This window comes from Melopsittacus undulatus, unplaced genomic scaffold (genome assembly GCF_012275295.1).
Source record: "Melopsittacus undulatus isolate bMelUnd1 unplaced genomic scaffold, bMelUnd1.mat.Z mat_scaffold_370_arrow_ctg1, whole genome shotgun sequence".
NCBI lineage: Eukaryota > Metazoa > Chordata > Aves > Psittaciformes > Psittaculidae > Melopsittacus > Melopsittacus undulatus.
Window position 1 is genome coordinate 55,568 of NW_022994276.1, and position 16,015 is coordinate 71,582.

General features: G+C 38.5%; 1 protein-coding gene across 1 annotated transcript in view; it reads right to left on the bottom strand.

The window, feature by feature from the left end:
- Positions 1-14,772, bottom strand: part of LOC101875987 (vascular endothelial growth factor C) — a 57,771-nt gene extending 42,999 nt beyond the window's left edge. Inside the window, 1 exon segment of the mRNA XM_034073982.1 lies at positions 14,599-14,772. Within this exon segment, the coding sequence (XP_033929873.1) occupies positions 14,599-14,772 (174 nt within the window).
- Between the last annotated feature and the right edge of the window lie 1,243 nt (positions 14,773-16,015).

Genomic DNA, 16,015 nt, shown 5'->3' on the forward strand with positions numbered 1-16,015 from the left:
TTGAGTAGGACATAGCCTCCCACAATCCAACCAATGTACAGGACATCAGTACTGGGAAACAAATGTGATTTAACTTTCCAATCTGCGTGAAGAAGGAACAAAGCAGAACAAGATTGTCCAGCAAGCTTTGTTATATACTCATCACAATTTTCAGTAGAGGATAGAGAAAACCACTGAAAAGCAAACATTTCTAAATTTGACTCAAACTACCTGGGAGAACTTAGTCAAGAATGTGAAGAAGGAAAAAGAGTTTTCAATTTAAAAGTCCATTAACCTTCAAAAGTTGATCTTCTACCTAATAGAGAGGAGCAGCTTATTGAGATTGCACTGGGAAGACAGATTTATATTATTTAGTCTTTACTTTTTTTCTAAAAGGTTAGCTGCAATCAGGCAGCTGACATGATCAACACAGTGATGAAGAGTTCCAACTAAAATGGAGAAACCATTCTTCTCCACATTAGGAAAAGAAAATCAAATTACTTAATCTAGTTTTCCCTAAGATACTTTTAATTTTGACAGAAGGAACAACAGAACTATTAGTTGCTACATTTGAGAAGGATAACCAGTCTGGAAGAGTGGTGGTTTCAGGAGCCTGGAAAAGAAAACCAGAGCTCTTCTCCCAGGCTCCACTCCAACTGCACAAACACTAGAGCAAACGATAAACAAACAAGCTGTTTGTAAGTTCTTCGGGAGTGGAACAAGAAGAATCCTTATCCCCTACCCTGCAAGAGACTGTAAACCTCTGATATAGCCATATATAATGCACAAATCATGCCAGATGAGTCTCATTATATTTTCCTGCTATGACAGGGAAATGGTTCATTCTGATAAGGAAGCAGCGATAGGGATCAGATGAGTTAGGATAAACCCTCTACATGGTAATAAGCAGTATTCTAACATTTTCACACAGGAAGAGCCACATTTTCTTCCTGCAAACCCATAGCCCAGCCCCCTGCACCCTTCTTCCCAACCTTGTACCATCCCCGCATGCAAATGCAGACACCAGTCAGACTCAAACAGCTTCTGCTGCTAGAAAGATCACACTTTTAAACATACTATTTCTGCAGCATAATAAAAATTTGCAGCCAAAATCTGCCATAGCTGCACATCAAATATTTGTATAACAGCTTCCCTCCAACCATGTATGATCTTGTAAAGTCCTGTGGCCAAAGTGTCCCACTAAAAGATCCTGATAAACAAACTTGGCCCTTTCTCCAATGTGCTGCACTGATTAAAGACTACAAGAAACAGAAACAGTTGTCATGGAGCTGCACTTCCTCTTCCAATTATTATTAAGAAAAAATGTGACATTTTTTTCTGTCAGTTCAGATGCCTGACCCCTGTTTTCTTGGAAAGCTTGTGGCTTCAGTGTTCATTACAAGCCTCATCTTGTCCACTCTGTCATTTATTTTGACTTTGGTAAGACTTTTTCCTTGATATTCTAAGATGCAGGAAATATGATCTAGAGGAAGTTACTACAAAGAGGGAAGTAAAACTTGGAAAACTGTACCCTACAGTGTTTATCAATGGTTCACTGCCAAAGTGAACCCAGCTGTACTCTTGGTGCTGTGCTGTTTAACATATTTGTTCTGGATTTGGATGGCAGAAGAGGGAAATGCTTGCAAAATATGCAGCTGACTGCTGTGTGATATGTTGTAGAAGCTTTGGAGGACATGATCAGAATTCACAAGGAACATGGTTGATAATAGAAACACTCAAAAAAAGAAAAAAGCAAGACAATGAGATTTTGTCACGACACTTCTACTCTTCAGGATCTTTTAAGTTCTGTCCCTCAAGCAGGAATACTCAAGTGGACAAACACAAATTGAAGAGGTTCCAACTTCGTAGCAGCTCTCCAGAAAAGCCATCTGAGTCACAAGCTAAACACAAGTTAACAACTACAAAGAACAAACTGAAGAGACCACTGTTTTGTCTGAAGAAGAGCTTGAGAGGAGTAAAGGGCTAAATATAAAGGAGGAGGAAATAAGCCATCTCCCGTATCCACATTATCCAGGCCAAACAGTAACAGACTTAGATTTACAGCACATGATATTTACACTGGATGTCAAGAAAAAGAGTTGTGTTGAATAATCTCTTTTTCTACAGATCTATACAAGCATATAAGCAAAGCCCCCTGTTTATCTCATAACAGTTTTCCCTTTACAGCCCCATACAAAAACCTACCATGTTTTTTTTTTGTTTGCTTTTAATCTAGGCAGGGTCTTACTCTTCTGCCAGTTTTTTGGCAAAACTGTACCACCAGAGATGAAGTCACAGAAAGCAATCAAGGCAAATTTCTCTAACAGATATAGATGAGTATAGCTTATTAAAAATTGCTATAAAGATTCCAAAGTCTATGCAACAAAATAAAGACGTGTTTTTTCAAAATTTCTTTTTATTCTGAGGCTTCAGGTAGATTTACTGGACCAAATACTATTTCAAAATTCATGTGGACAGCTTTTTATGGGCTCAACATGTGAGCTCATTTCCATGAAAAAGCGTCCTTGTGTATAATTAATTATATCTATTACAAGGAAAGTACAGTTGCTTTAAAAATGCACAAGAAATAATCTAACAGACTGATTTTTCATTAAATGTGTGGGATATAACCAGCCAACAAAATATCTTTCTGAAAATGTATAAACAAAATGAGTTTCCATTCTAGCTGCACTATGCAGACATTCAGCAGAAGCCAATTCTTTGTGTAAGAAACACTTGTATAGTTGGCTTGATTTATTGACCCACTAAAAAGCTATGAAGTTCTTTACAAGAAGAAAAAAAATGCAGTCTTGTAACAATATATCCATAATATACAGACCTCAACACCAACATTTTTACTTAGGCTTCATAAACATAACACTAGGGATCATTCTTAAGTTAAAGCTCTGCATTTAGAATAATGACAGCTTACTAAGTAGCTAGTACGAAATAATGGCACCATTTTAATGATTGTTTTGCCATGTTGTTTACTAGAATATTTTATGATCAGGTATCCTTAAAGTGAAATAATGAAAAAAAAAGTATTTAATTAGTAAAATATAAAGTAAATGGTAATATAAATTAATACAAATTAATAACTTGCTTTACGTAAAGTGGTATAGTTTAGGACACACAAAACCAGAAATTGCACCTCCTCTTTAAAACAAACGCCCCAAAAGCTGGTATGTTACTCTAAACAATGCAGAGGTTCACAAACTACACTTGGACAAATAAATCTTCTAATTGAAAAGACATCATAATTCAAGAAAACAAAAACAAAAAAACCAAACAAACTATGCAAACGCAGAATCTTGGTCCAACCGTCACTGAAATCGACAATGAAATATCCACCAGTTTTTGTGGATGATAAACCAAATGCACACACGAGGAATGCCCGCATCTAAAGAATGATATTTGAGACACAGTAAGCATGAGTACTGCTTTTATGACTTACCATCTTCCAAAATTCTTCCTATTAATTATACAGAAAGTTGTCTGAAGTGGAAGATGTAAGAAGAGGAAATATCATTAGAGTTATTAATCAAATTTATTCAGTTTTGCTGCCATTTACAATAATTCATACAGCCAAATCCACAGTCATCTCTTCAAGAAAGTTTACAGGAACACTTACAAGGAGTCTTTGCTATAGACTTTCTTTGTCTAAATAAGCCCATAATGTAGTGATAATTGGCATTTACATTTACCATCTGTTTCCTACCTATCACCACTGTAAGGAAAAAATATAAGCAAAACCAAATTAACCACTAGGAGTAAGATGGATGAGAAGTCTTAAAAATGAATTGTTACTAATCTGAAAACAGACAGACCGCTAATTTTAGACTGCTCATAATCATGAGGGCATCAGTGGGAAATCTTTCGGAAGCAGTCCTGTTGTATTTCAAGAGTTGAAAAGTCAATCAAACATGAAACTAAATGTTGCATTTAAATAAGGTACTTTTTTAAAGCTACAATTTTCTAATAAGCAACAGTGTTCTAAAGTTCTAATAAACTATATGGGTATGAATTAATCTAATCAAAACTTACTCAGTATCACATTATGGCTTTAATCTGAAAGAGGAATCCTGAAATCAAGTCATCAGCCTATTTGAGCTGCATAACAATTTAAAGTAAGAGTAAGCATCTTTCATAATAATTACATCATCAAAACCTGCAATATTTGGCTTTCCAGAAAGAATTCTCCCCTATAATAAAGCCACTAGCACTGCAGCTCTAGCTGAGGTTCCACTCATATAACTGAGCTCAAATGCTTTGCTGTTTTAAAATACTTAATTTTAGGGAGAATGAAAATTACTATTGGTAACTTTTAGTACAACTCAAGTTTAATTTAAAACACTTGCTAAAGATAAAAATTAAACACTCTTGAGCACATCATTTTAAATGCACTCTGAAACAGCTCCATATTGAACCTTAACTCTAGCTAATTTCTAAATAAATTAAATCTCCAAAGACTAACCTTATTCTCTGCATGTGAGAAATTCCACTGCTGAAAGTAACCCTTTATGGCTTTGGTCTAGATGGAAAAATAAGTAAATAAATTTTAAACCTATAGATCAATGACCATATTTTCATCTTGATGTTAGACCACAAATTTCTTGGGTATATAAGGTTACAATGAAGTGGATAGAGATACACACAGATCTACTAAATGGGCATAAAAGCAACACTGCTCTCCTGTTTGTCTCTCTGTTTGAACTTTAATCCCTTTGAAGCAGGGTTCTGCTCTTGCCACTACACAATGTACAGTAACATAAGATGCATCATACTGAAAGGCCTAAGTAATGCCAAACAAGGTTAACAATTATTGCTACAGGAGCACTAATGCATACAACAAAATTACACATATATCATATCTTTTAAAAACCTCACTAACTTGCATAGCTTTACAACCATGCCAGACATCATGTGGCGGGAAGAAAAATACACAAACAGAAGCCTTCAACAGTAAAAAGCTTCAATATTTGCCAGGACACAATGTTTACACATTCAAACTGTTCTCCCTTCAAGGTGTACACTCTAATAGCCGATCAACAGGTACTTACCTTACTATTCATTGCACTCATAAAAACCTAACTCAGTAAGTTTTGACTGAGCAGAAAATAGAGCTTTGTTAGTAAGTAAACAAATTTGAGTCAATTGAAATGTGTGACCTGTATCACTGGTTTGTGGACATTTGCTTGGCACACATACTAAGTTTTAAACTCCTTCCTGATATTATTGGTTTGATTTTGGAACAGCTGGAACTTGTCACATAACTCATGATACGGTATGACTGAGATTGCAGTGGTGATCAGCTCTCAGAAGACTTAAGCTAGAAGAGACTTTTTTTTCAAGTAATGTAGAGATATCAAAACTATTTAAGAACACAAAATGCAGTTGGATCAGTCAGCTACCTACAAAAAAAACCCTATATCCAAAAAGAATAGTGATCAAAAGAGACATAAATCTTATATATTAACTAAAACTGGCTCTACAGACCACTAAGGCTAAAAGAAAGGTTGCACTGGATATGGTATGATAAGTCCATGAAGCTCTGTTGCATCCCTGTGTACCCAGTTCTTAGGATGTCATCTAGCTTTGTAGATGATATCTGTTTGGACTGCTGTTTGAAGAAGCAATAGAACAAACCACAAAGATTGCAAAGACAACTAATTTTCAGTGAGAGGCTGAAAACAGCTTGACTGTCTGCATTCATAAAGTAACAAAGAAGACAAGGATCATGGTAAGAGGCTTCAGGAGGGAATGAAATCTGGAAAAAATAGAGAAAAGGAACATGGCTTCATAGCAAAACAGAATTTTGGACTACTACAGCTCCAGCTGAGGAAGAACTTCCATTTCAGCAGTCATTTAGAAGAGAAATCTTGGTTGCCCTCTAAAGCTCTCTAAACGGTAGTGGTGAAAAACTGAAGCAGAGGAAAGCATGTAGAGGCTCTATAATAGTGTTTACAAGAAACCACATAGTTGGAGCTAGGCAAACAGATGTTTAAGGTAGTGGATGCCTAGGGTGTCTGAAAGTGCTTCTCTCAGAGATGAGAGGTACATCAAGGCAAGATACAGTGTTCAGCATATCTTGATTAAGAGAAGCCATGCAGATTCATCATAATGAAATCCAAGCACAGCACACCCATGAGTACTGGATTCCTAAACAAACTCCAAAGCCCTGCAAACCCAAACAAATAAAAAACAGATCCAAGACATGAACCTAAAAGGCCAGTATTTTTAAAACTGCTGTGAATATAAAAAAATAAGGAAATAAACTTGACCTTTATTAACACAAAAGAGATTTCGTAACAAGTTGAAAAAACAAACAAACAAAATAACAAACCCACACACACAAAAAAACCCACCTTAAAAATGAAACAACAAACAAACCCCAACACATGCATTCCATTCAACTTTAGGCACAAAGTGATCTCAGGTTTCTCAATTCTTCAGGCAATGCTGAGAGAAGAGGACCTCAAGGGGCTTATTTAGAATTTGCATGGCTTAAATTATTCTCTGAAGTTGCTCTGTCTCCCTGATCCCTCTCAGAACAACACTGGGTGACTAATTTTTTAATACCGCACTCATTTAAATGCCTATACATGCTGAATGGTGTTAAAAATTCAACTCAGTTAATGAGAACAACTAAGTGCTCAGCCTTTGCTCAGAATCTTGCAAATCACTAATTTTCCAAAGGTTCCTGCATTTCTTTAGACCATGGGTGAAAACTGGTATCACTTTATGTTATTTTATACTGCCTTTTAGAACTAACAGATATCAAAAATAAATCAAATAACTTACCATATGTTCACACATCCCTATAGAATAACCTAATAAAATTAATGAATTTCAATTTACTCTTAAAAGTCATGGCAAAATATTTTTTGGCAGCATTTGTTCAATTTTTATATGATCTTGAAGTAGACACTTTAGTCCTACTATAATAACTATACACACACTAGGACTAATACAAAGCCTACTAAACACATTGTTAGGTCTTTCATTAACTTCAGAAATTCTGAATTAGATCTTAAATTTCATTGCTACCAACAGAGAGCTCACGTTCCTTACATATAGGGTCATCAGTTAAAGAAAATCAACTACAGAACTGTAACCAGTAACCTCAAAGCTGGGGATACATATCTGAAAAGCCAGTATCGAGACTTCTGAATTAAGAAAGCCTGGCACTGTCTTCATTGTACCTCCACTGCACGATACATCTAATCACGACATTAACTTCCAACAAATTAATTTGTTAACAACAAATTGGCTACCCAGTGAACTAACACTAAAGTGACTTGCCACACGGAACTAAGCATAGATAAAATCCTTCCAAGAGACTTCATATAGGCTTTCCCAGAGATCCATCCTAACTCAGCTACATGCCTAGAAATAGCCCATTAGTTATCTTAAACAGGGGGTCATAGAATCATAGAATAGCTAGGGTTGGAAAGGACCTTAAGATCATCTAGTTCCAACCCCCCTGCCATGGCCAGGGACACCTCACACTAAACCATGTCACCCAAGGCTCTGTCCAACCTGGCCTTGAACACTGCCAGGGATGGAGCATTCACAAGCTCCTGGGCAACCCATTCCAGTGCCTCACCACCCTTACAGTAAAGTACTTCTTCTTTATATCCAAACAGAACTTCCCCTGTTTAAGTTTTAACCCGTTACCCCTTGTCCTGTCACTACAGTCCCTAATGAGGAGTCCCTCACCAGCACCCTTGTAGCCCTCCTTCAGGTACTGGAAGGCTGCTATGAGGTCTCCACGCAGCCTTCTCTTCTCCAGGCTGAACAGCCCAACTTTCTCAGCCTGTCTTCATAGAGGAGGTGCTCCAGTCCCCTGATCATCCTCGTGGCCCTCCTCTGGACTTGTTCCAACAGTTCCATGTCCTTTTTATGTTGAGGACACCAGAACTGAACACAATACTCCAAGTGAGGTCCCACGAGAGCAGAGTAGGGGGGCAGGATCACCTCCTTTGACCTGCTGGTCACTCTCCTTTTGATGCAGCCCAGAATACGGCTGGCTTTCTGGGCTGAGAGTGCACACTGAAGCTGGCTCATGTTTTCTCATCAAACAACACCCCCAACTCCTTCCCTGCAGGGCTGCTCTGAATCTCTTCTCTGCCCAACCTGTAGCTGTGCCTGGAATTGCTCCACCCCAGGCGTAGGATCTTGTACTTGTTACTGCTAAACTTCATAAGGCTGGCATCAGCCCACCTCACAAGTGTGTCAAGGTCCCTCTGGATGGCATTCCTTCCCTCCAGTGTATCAACGGAACCACACAGCTTGGTGTCATCAGCAAACTTGCTAAGGGCACACTCAATCCCACTGTCCATGTCAGTGACAAAGATGCTGAACAAGACCAGTCCCAACACAGATCCCTGAGGGACACAACTCGTTACTGGTTTTCATCTGGACATTGAGCCATTGATGACAACTCTTTGTATGCAGCCATCCAGCCTGTTCTTTATCCAGAGTTGTTCATCTGTCAAACTGATGTCTCCCCAATTTAGAGACAAGGATATCGTGTGGGACAGTGTGGGTCAAGCACAGATGTCTTGAGAAATTCAAAACTGTCACTGCTTTCTAACCCTCCTTTCCCCACTGTGATCCTTAACCAAACAGCTGGTTGTTGAAAATCATAGGAGCAAAATAAAGACAGTATCAGTGGGTCTTTACTTTCTGTAGCAATAATATGGATTTATATACAAACACAAACTCACACATTGAAAAATGCAGAATGAGTTTTGGGTTTGTGGGGGTTTTCTCCCCTGAAAGATAGTTACAGCAATCTTCACTACCATGCCAATGACTTCTCTTCCAAGACTAGCTTCTTATGTGGTTCAAGTCCCTGGCTGGTGCCCACTGCTTCCCAAACAGGGAATCAGTCTGACCTGATGTGCCCTCTGTACATGACACTCCAGCCACATTCACAGGCTGGGAAGGGTATTCAATGGCTGAAAGAAGCATTTTCTTTATCAGAAGTGTTTTATATGAAGCACTACAGGCTTTCCAAGTAGAGCCTTCAGTGAGGGAATGAAAGGAGGAGGACAAATGCCCACAGAACTTCCATACCACAACTACTGTGGCCTAAAATTTCAAAGCAGTTCTAATTTACTCAGCAGGCTGCTTCATGTTACAAGGGCTTAAAGCTGACCTTTTAAAGATGATCCTGCATCCATCTACACTTTATGCTTCTCAGAAGACAGAAAATAAAAATCCATTCTAATGGATTTTTTTCTGACCTATAACAGGAAGCATCTGCGGCACACCGAAGATGCATCTAACACTTTTATCACACACCACACAAAACAGCAGATTTACCTGGGTGACAAAATAAGCTGGAGTTGTGTGTTCTAACCATGCTCAGTACCCTCAGCTATGACATTTCACCATATTTAACTATGCTTGCTTACCAGTCTGGAAAAACTGCATGTCCCCACTGTTACTTGGGACTCACAAAGGAGGGCTGCCAAGTCAAACCTCCCGTTGCTCTGAAGGCATTTCACACAGCCTAACAAGCTTGCATTCCGTGCAAGGTGCAACACGTGCTTCCATCTACCCAATACACTTGGTGGAGGTGATCAATGACTGCGTTTTAGCTATGGTTAAGTGTCTTGAATGCTTGCCTAGGAAACAGGGATCTGCTACTCCACAAGCTGGAAACCACCCAGCAAGTATTACCAAAGGGCCAATTCAGCACACTGACTTGCTTTGCTCTAGGCTGCTATCCAGGGTGTCAGTGCCTTAAGGTTAGCTACAGATACCCCAGGTCTCATCCTGCTAGCTCACAGCATCTGGCCCTTGGCGGCTTGTTGCTCTTTTTCTGCCTTTGCTGCGACTAAAAGATCAGACCCTTGGTCTTTTATTCAAAAGCATACCCAAGACTAAAGGCTTGAGATTTGCACTGGGAATGCTGGTTACATATTTTGTCTCTTTCCATATGTGGATCTGCATGTAAGTCTGCAAACTGGGACAAAAACACAGATAGTGTTCTGTTTTCACATTAGTAAAAGACTTACATTTATCTGGGATATACAACTGAGTAAATAAAAGAACATAAGCCAAAATAACTCTTAGATTTAACTTCTTTAGTTTATGATTTTTAAACTCCTTAGCAAATTAGAATAGTCACATATTTTTGATATACAAAGTGAATTCCAGGTTGCTTAGCATGCTTAGTTCAGGAAAAGTGGTGTGTTTAATTCTAAAACAAACTAGTTTTGTTGGCTGAGTACACTGCTCAAAAGCTTATTTTTTCTTCTGCTAACAACACTGCCAAATCTTAATTTTCATCTTCAGAGTTTTTACTGTTTTACTCAAAACTCCTGGAGGTAATCAAAATTCAGACTTTTGCATATGCTTCTATAAAAAACACAGCAATGACAAAAAAAGTTCTAAAAAATGTAGTACTTCCTCCAAAGCCAGAAAGGTCATTTGGACTGAGGTCTCCAAAATTACTGGCTGGATTTGGCTCACTAGAATAATTCCTTCTGTATGTAGCTACAGCTTCCTCCCTCCTGTCCTCTTTTTCAGATACTTCTAGATTTCTAGATACAAATAGGGCAAGCTGGAGCTGCATGAATTATTCATACAGCTTATCCCCATCATAATGTTTACATAAAGATCACCGCTCTCTCTCTTCACTTAACTAGAAATGGACATGCCATGATGATACCTGCTCTGGTTTACTGATGTATGATGGATGAACGTCTGTTAACATAATAGCAGCGTGTACACTTGAGAGAACAAGTAAGGACATGAAGGACACATAAGAGGCAGCATGCAAACTCTGATCATGTAATGGGTATACAGCCAATACAATTAAGAGACACCTGTATGTTACTCACTGATAAGCATATCTTGGGATGAAGTCATGTTTGGATACGTAACATAGACTAGGATCAGCTGATTTGACAGGAAATAACTGCATTTTGTTCTTGTATCATTATACCTCATTAATTTCCCATGTTCTCTCACATCACACACTAATGAGATCACTCAATCTCATAAAAATGAAAAGAGGATCTGACAAGCAGATAGTCAAAGATGAAAAGTACAACCTACAATGCTAAAATTCCGCTTCTGTATGAGCTGTAAAGTACATGTGAAATTATGAATGGCGATATCCAAATGACTCAACACCATTTCCTACAAAAAAAGAACTGGCTGAAAAAAAAGAAACAATCAAATATCAGATTTAAATAAAGGGGGGGAGGTGGTACATGAGGAGTCCACCCCCCAAGACTCAACTACACAGTGTAACCCAAATTCATTGCCGTGGAAAACTGTGGATTCAAGAGCTATAAAAGAGCCATAGCAGAGGAATTCGACAAAGCTGGAGTGGGTGAGTATATAACCAGATACTTACTTCAGTGGACTAGACTACCCTGCCTCAGTGCTAAGCTAGTGCCTGACAGAAGCCAAAATATAAAACTGACAAAACCCATCTCTCCACTTCACATGAAATCCTTCACTATTCACAACACAACCAGATGAAATGCTGACCCAGACAAACTTCAGCGTGGTATTTCTAATTCTTTTTTGTACTTGTCAGACTGAAGAGGATTTTGGCATGCCATACTATATGTGCCAATACAAAGGTATGCTGCTTTAAGAGTCAGGTACAGCAAAGGAAAAATCATCTACTTCAGCCTCCTGCATGGAATGGCCATTTTCATCTATGTATCCCAGCACTGAATTGAATGTCTTGGAAACAGCAAGGCTCTACCTGACAACACCTAGATGATCAGAATAAATGCTAAAGTCATAATTCCTCTTGACAATTTACTCATGTGCAACTCTTTCAGACTATTTTGTTTTTACACATTTTTCCCCCAACCCAATTTTTTAGAACAGGTTCATCTGTACACCTCAAAATTGGAGACAGTAGCTGACTTACTGCATACATACAGAAGAGGGGAGAGGGGTACATCTCTGCTGCAGCACACCGCTGCTCTCATCTACATATACAAGGTTCTTTTGATCCTGTCTCAGTGACAACAGTCTAATGAAGGATCGAATAGAACTGTATTTACTATGGTTCTTAAATCTCTTCTATTTTCCATTATTTAGTCTTTTACCTGTATAACAAGCATATTCAATCTGAAATACTAGAAGACAAATCAGTTTTGTTTCAAGTATGAGTTTAAAGTCTCATGTGTTTTCGTATTGAGATTGACAGCATTTTACAGAGTGAAAAAAGCTTTTGCATGTGATGCAGCAGATAGCAGTGACATAGAAAGTACTTCTGCAACAGTAATATATGTTTATTGCTCTATCTTTATATGTTGTCATTTTATAGGCCATATAAACACTTGCAGTTTATTACTACGACTGTTCAGACTAGCATGGCACAACTGTTGAACTGTTCAAGTTTGCAAGCTTTCAAGAATGCATTTGCTCTTATGCTTTGTTTCAGCCAGCACTCATCACCAGCAACAAGCATAAGGCTTGACAGGGTCAGGATTATCATGCTGAAAAATTAAAGCACTCCACTGTAAGGGTTTGAAATAAGGAGTTTAGTTGCTCAATTTCCATTTTCCTTTCTAATGAAATAAACGGCATTTTGCCACAAAAAATGCCATAGGCAACAGATTCATTGGCACTGCAACAAAGGTCTCTCAGTATATCTACAGGCACATTTGTGAACAGTCACATTAGTCATGGAACAAATTATAATCACATATGAACTTCAGTCCACGCAGATCAGAGAACAAAGACCTCAAAAACTACTTAAAGGTATCAAATAATACAAAGAAGCTCAAGTCAGTTACTCCTATCTCCTGTGTATCTTTATCTGATGTGGATGAAGAGCAGGCTGAGTTGAGCTACCTTTGGTTCCTCTTGTTTAAAAAGACTGTATTCTACTGTGTACCACTTCATAGTATAGAAGCTGACAAAGTAGACACTGATTTTTGACCATTTAGTGAGTCAGGTAGCTAACAATTAGAAAATAATTTCTAAACAAAGACATGATTTGGCTTGAAAATAGGTTTCTTCTAAAGAAAAACTGTTCTCTTGATAGCATGTATTTGCTGTACTCTACTACACTATATTTCAATAGTAGACTTACAAATGAGCATACAGACTTAAAACCTGATGTCTACGACATATTAATAAACATAGGAAGTGAACATCCTGGAGTCTTAACATACACCTAATAATGATATTCTCAAGACTGCACAAGTATAATAAACAGCTCCTGAGAAATGGCTTATCAGTCTGCAGTTAAGAGTCTCTCCTCCACATTTACAAAATTGGTACCAATGTTTTAGGCATTGTGTGGAAACAGACAGTTCACAAAAAAATCTATTTTTAAGACTATTTCCATTTTAAATTTGTTTTCCCCATGATTCTGTGCTTTTTTAATTGTAACTGACTTACTGGAAACCAAATGATAAAATTAGAAGAGATTATTTAACAGAAGAAAAAAATTAGTAACTTACATGAGATACAGCAGAACTGTTAACTGACAATTTTAAGAACACATTCAATATCTGAAAAAATAATACAATATTTAAAGGATCTGTGTATATATAGACATAGACGTGTGTGTGCACATGTTATACACGTAAGGGTGGGAACAGCATCGTTATATTCTACAGTTAGACCTAAATTAAGCAACAGCATCCTGATACAGAACAATACATTAAAATAAAACTATATGAACTCAGGAAATCCCATACGATAATTATCTCTCATTTAATTCCACTATTCAGTGTTGGCATTGAATGGGAGTCAAGACAACAGCTGGTATTAGGCATTGGATACATTGATCTAATACACAATTAAAAAATACATATATTTTTAGAATCTTACTGTAGAATATGTTATATAGTGTTCCTATTAACCTCAGTTTCTTGCTACATATCGTTGAAGCTGTAGGAGTAATTGGGACAGTAGTTCCCATCCTTCCCGACTGCACATTTCCTTATCCTTTTTCACCTTTTCCTTCAGCCACTTACTATTTAAACTGAGCACCAACAAAAGAATTTAAACATTAAGCAAAGCGTCAGTACTTCAGCAACCTTTCAAACTTGGTCTGAGGAGAACAGCTTCATATACTTAAGCAGAATCCCTCATCAATTTCAGCAAAGAGAACATAGAAAACACTGAATGCAACTGAAAAGAGTTGCTGTAGCTATACAAGATAAATGTGCACATACACACTTATTTCATTTAATAATGCCCATGCTACCCCCCCCCCCCCAACCAGAATGTCCGCTTAAAAGTGGTAACTTCTTAAACTTGAAATTTCTTAAGAAATCATGAAAAAAGCATGGCTGATGAGGTCATGTCATGTATTCCTTGTAGGTGCCTGTCTCTGTCTTTTAGTTACAACAGGAGTCCAGACAGTGTGACTCTGTTGCTTAAACTTCAAGTAGATAAAGTGAGATAAAGACAATCAAGGACCACAGGTGTTTTCCAAAGAATTACTGCCTCCTTCAAAGCATTTTCTGCTCTAAGGTCATTTTTCCAGAGGAAACCTTGCAAAGTGAGAGGAAAATAGGCCTTCGAAGCTGACCTAACTGTGATCTGAAGTTACTGATCAGTAAGTGTTCCAAACTACTATCAAAAAAGCCCATCCACCTCTGCTCTTTCTACTCCCACCTGCTTATCTCTGCCCTTCCACAAGTCCTTGTTTCCAGTGCAGATACAAGCATATTTGAAGTTATGAGTTAAACCAGACTGAAAAAGTGGTCCAGCCAAGTACTCCTTAACCCACACACCTTCTCCCCGCCACAAGCTGCCATTCACATCACATTCCTGACTCAGTTCCCCCATACTCCTACTGGCACCCAGGAGGGGACAGTGCAGGGCACAAATAAGCAAGTGGGCAATGGGAACAGTTTTGGCTAGTGCCACCAAACTACACAGGTATAAGCAGTTAACTTCAGCTGAAACTGCTCCATTTTTTCCACTTCTAAAACCTTCTTTCTAACTGTATTTAAAGGTTTTGACAGACTTTATTTAACCTGAAGCTTGATTTTTCCACTGGGACACTGTTATGCTGGTTTCTTGTTCACATTAAAAGAACTTAACTGACATCTTAAACTGACAGAAGTATGATCTGGAGTGGCAGAGAAGGAAAAACAGAGGGTGCCTCAGAGGCATCAGATTGCTCAGAGAAGCTGTGGATGCCCTGCCCCTGGCAGTGTTCAAAGGCCAGGCTGGAAGGCGCTTGGAGCAACCTGGTCTAGTGGAAAGGTGTCCCTTCCCATTGCACGGGTTTGGAACTGGATGAGCTTTAAGATCCCTTTCAACCCAAACCATTCTATGAGTCCATGCTCCCTGCAGGGGCTTGACAATGCTTGCTGTGCAGGTATAGATTTAGTCTGCAGCAGCAGGTCATGAAGTGATGGCCATAAGGTTTTCCCTTCATGTACTCTCAGTGATGCTAGAGCACACAGCTAAAAAGGGTGAGTGGAAGGAAAAGAAAGCAGAAAAAGGCTTAGTCCACCCCGAGAAGAAAAGGAAGGACACAGAGAGGGAACAGAGCCAGAGTCTGCAGATGTAACCTGGATCTTGGGGAAGAGAGTGGAAGAAGCAAGAAAGTAAAGCTAGATCTGAAGCCAGAGAAGGACCTGGACTGGCACTGTATTTGCTATGCAGAGACAAAGAGCCAAAGGAACCAGATCTGTGACAACCTGGTTCAGACTTGTTGCCATTTATTCACATGAGAAAGGACAACTAAAAGTTAGGATGATGGATAAGGTGAAGGTGGGTACCAAAAATCTTTCCACGTCTGATGAAGAGGAGAAGCAGGTAATAGAGAAAGCAGCAAGGAACTAGAGATGCATCCAAAACCCAGGAGCTGCTCAAGAACACAGGTGAAAGGCAGAAGCCTAAAGGCACAGTATGAGGGAAAAATGCAGAAAGCAACTAAGCCCAAGCGTTCATCTAAAAGAATAGCATGTGCTGCTGAGACTGACAAGGGCCAAACTCTTATTATATATTTCTTATATTCTTATATACTTTAGCCTAGGCTTGAGGTGTACCTAAAAATTTGCAAGCGTGGTAGGTTCTT